The sequence below is a fragment of the Emys orbicularis genome, chromosome 1 (assembly GCF_028017835.1).
Source record: "Emys orbicularis isolate rEmyOrb1 chromosome 1, rEmyOrb1.hap1, whole genome shotgun sequence".
In the NCBI taxonomy this organism is placed as follows: domain Eukaryota; kingdom Metazoa; phylum Chordata; order Testudines; family Emydidae; genus Emys; species Emys orbicularis.
The window spans coordinates 365,945,488-365,947,102 of record NC_088683.1 but is presented as its reverse complement, the minus strand read 5'-3'; the positions used below and the strand labels follow the sequence as shown (position 1 = coordinate 365,947,102).

Sequence of the window (1,615 nt, the reverse complement as noted above, 5' to 3'; positions counted from 1 at the left end):
TGGAGCTCCTGTGTTAATCATGTGTCTGACATGACTCAGTCTGAAACACCTGGCTGAGGGCGTAGGGAAAGGTTGGGTGTCCAGGTCCCTTGAATAGCTCCTGACCACAGCTGCTGCAGCCCCCATGGATCACACAGCACCCAGAGAGCTTGGGAAGGGCCAGGACTGTGACAGCAGAACAGCTCTGCACCATTTTTCATGGCCTGTGAATGTTTAACCACAGACGGGACAGTGAAAGGCCAGGGCAATGGGAAACATCATCCACATTCCTTCTCTTTATTGACTGTATAAAGAGGAATTCTGAGGTCAGATCAGCCACTGATGTGGCTCTTTATGGGCCAACATCCCACCCGTCCCCTGACTATCCACAAACAAAGTCATTTTTTACATGCTCCTGCCGGCCTTGGTCTCCTTCCTCCAGTGCACTGTCATCCCTCACCATCCGCTCTCCAGTTGCTCCAGGCCTTAAACCACATCTGAACCTGTCTCTACATAGTGGAGATCAGTAGCTCATGTCGTCTTGGATTTAAGGGTCCAGTATAGAATAGGTGGCCCATATTTTTCATCTCCTGTGTCACCAGCACTGGAGCTAGATGATGAACTGACCCTTCACTTGACGAACACCCTGATTATCCTCACACGAAGGTGTTTGCTTTTTACGCTGTACACGATTGGGTTCATCAGGGGTGGGACAAGCAGGGAGATGTAGCCCAGGAGAATCTTAAGGAAGGGAGAAGTGCCCTCCCCCCATCTGTGTATCACAGACAGGCCGATCATTGGCGTATAGAAGAGCAAGATGGCGCAGAGGTGGGAGACGCAGGTGTTCAGGGCCCTAAGACACTCCACATGGGAGGTGATGCTCAGCACTGTTTTGAGGATCATCACATAAGACAGAAAGATGAGCAGCGAGTCCAGACCCTCCGTCAAGAGTGTAACAGACAAGCCATAGATGCTGTTTATTCTGATATCCGAACAAGCCAGCTTCATGACATCCTGGTTTATGCAGTAGCAATGGGAGAGGACATTGGATTGACAATATCGGAACTGGTGAAGGAGAAAAGGGAGTGGGAGCATTATAGCCACCCCTCTTAGCACACAAACCAGTCCCATCTTGTCAATTCTTGGCAGGGTTAAGATGGAAGCATATCTCAGCGGGTCACGGATTGCGATGAAGCGGTCAAAGGCCATCAACAAAAGCACAGAGGATTCAATGCATTCAAGCATGTGGATGAAGAACAGTTGGGAAAAACAGGCATCGAGGCTGATCTCTCTAGAGTTAAACAAGTATATGCCCAGTGTTGTCGGCATGGTCGATATCGATAAGGCAAGATCTGTGATGGCCAACATGGAAAGGAAAATGTACATGGGCTCATGGAGGCTCGGATCTGTTTTTATAATGAAAAGAATGACTGAATTCCCTACTATGGAAATAACATACATTAAGCAGAAGGGGATAGAGATCCAGAGATGGACGTCTTCCTGCCCAGGTATCCCGGTGAGAAGGAACACTGCAGAGTTGAAGTTGGTGTCATTGACAACTGACATAATGTACTGGGGAGGTCTGAGGAGTTCTGAACTTTCCTTCCTAAAAGAAAAAAGAACAGGAGACTAGATG

The 1,615-nt window shown here is 48.4% G+C and overlaps 1 protein-coding gene across 1 annotated transcript; it reads right to left on the bottom strand.

The window, feature by feature from the left end:
* Positions 1 to 609: 609 nt before the first annotated feature.
* LOC135891027 (olfactory receptor 51G2-like) lies at positions 610 to 1,615 on the bottom strand. Its single transcript, XM_065418519.1, has one exon. It carries the CDS (start codon positions 1,543 to 1,545, stop codon positions 610 to 612), a length of 936 nt encoding a protein of 311 aa, XP_065274591.1. The 5' UTR covers positions 1,546 to 1,615.

Excerpts from the sequence above, each read along its gene's own strand:
- LOC135891027 (XM_065418519.1), bottom strand. The coding sequence starts at position 1,545 with ATGTCAGTTGTCAATGACACCAACTTCAACTCTGCAGTGTTCCTTCTC.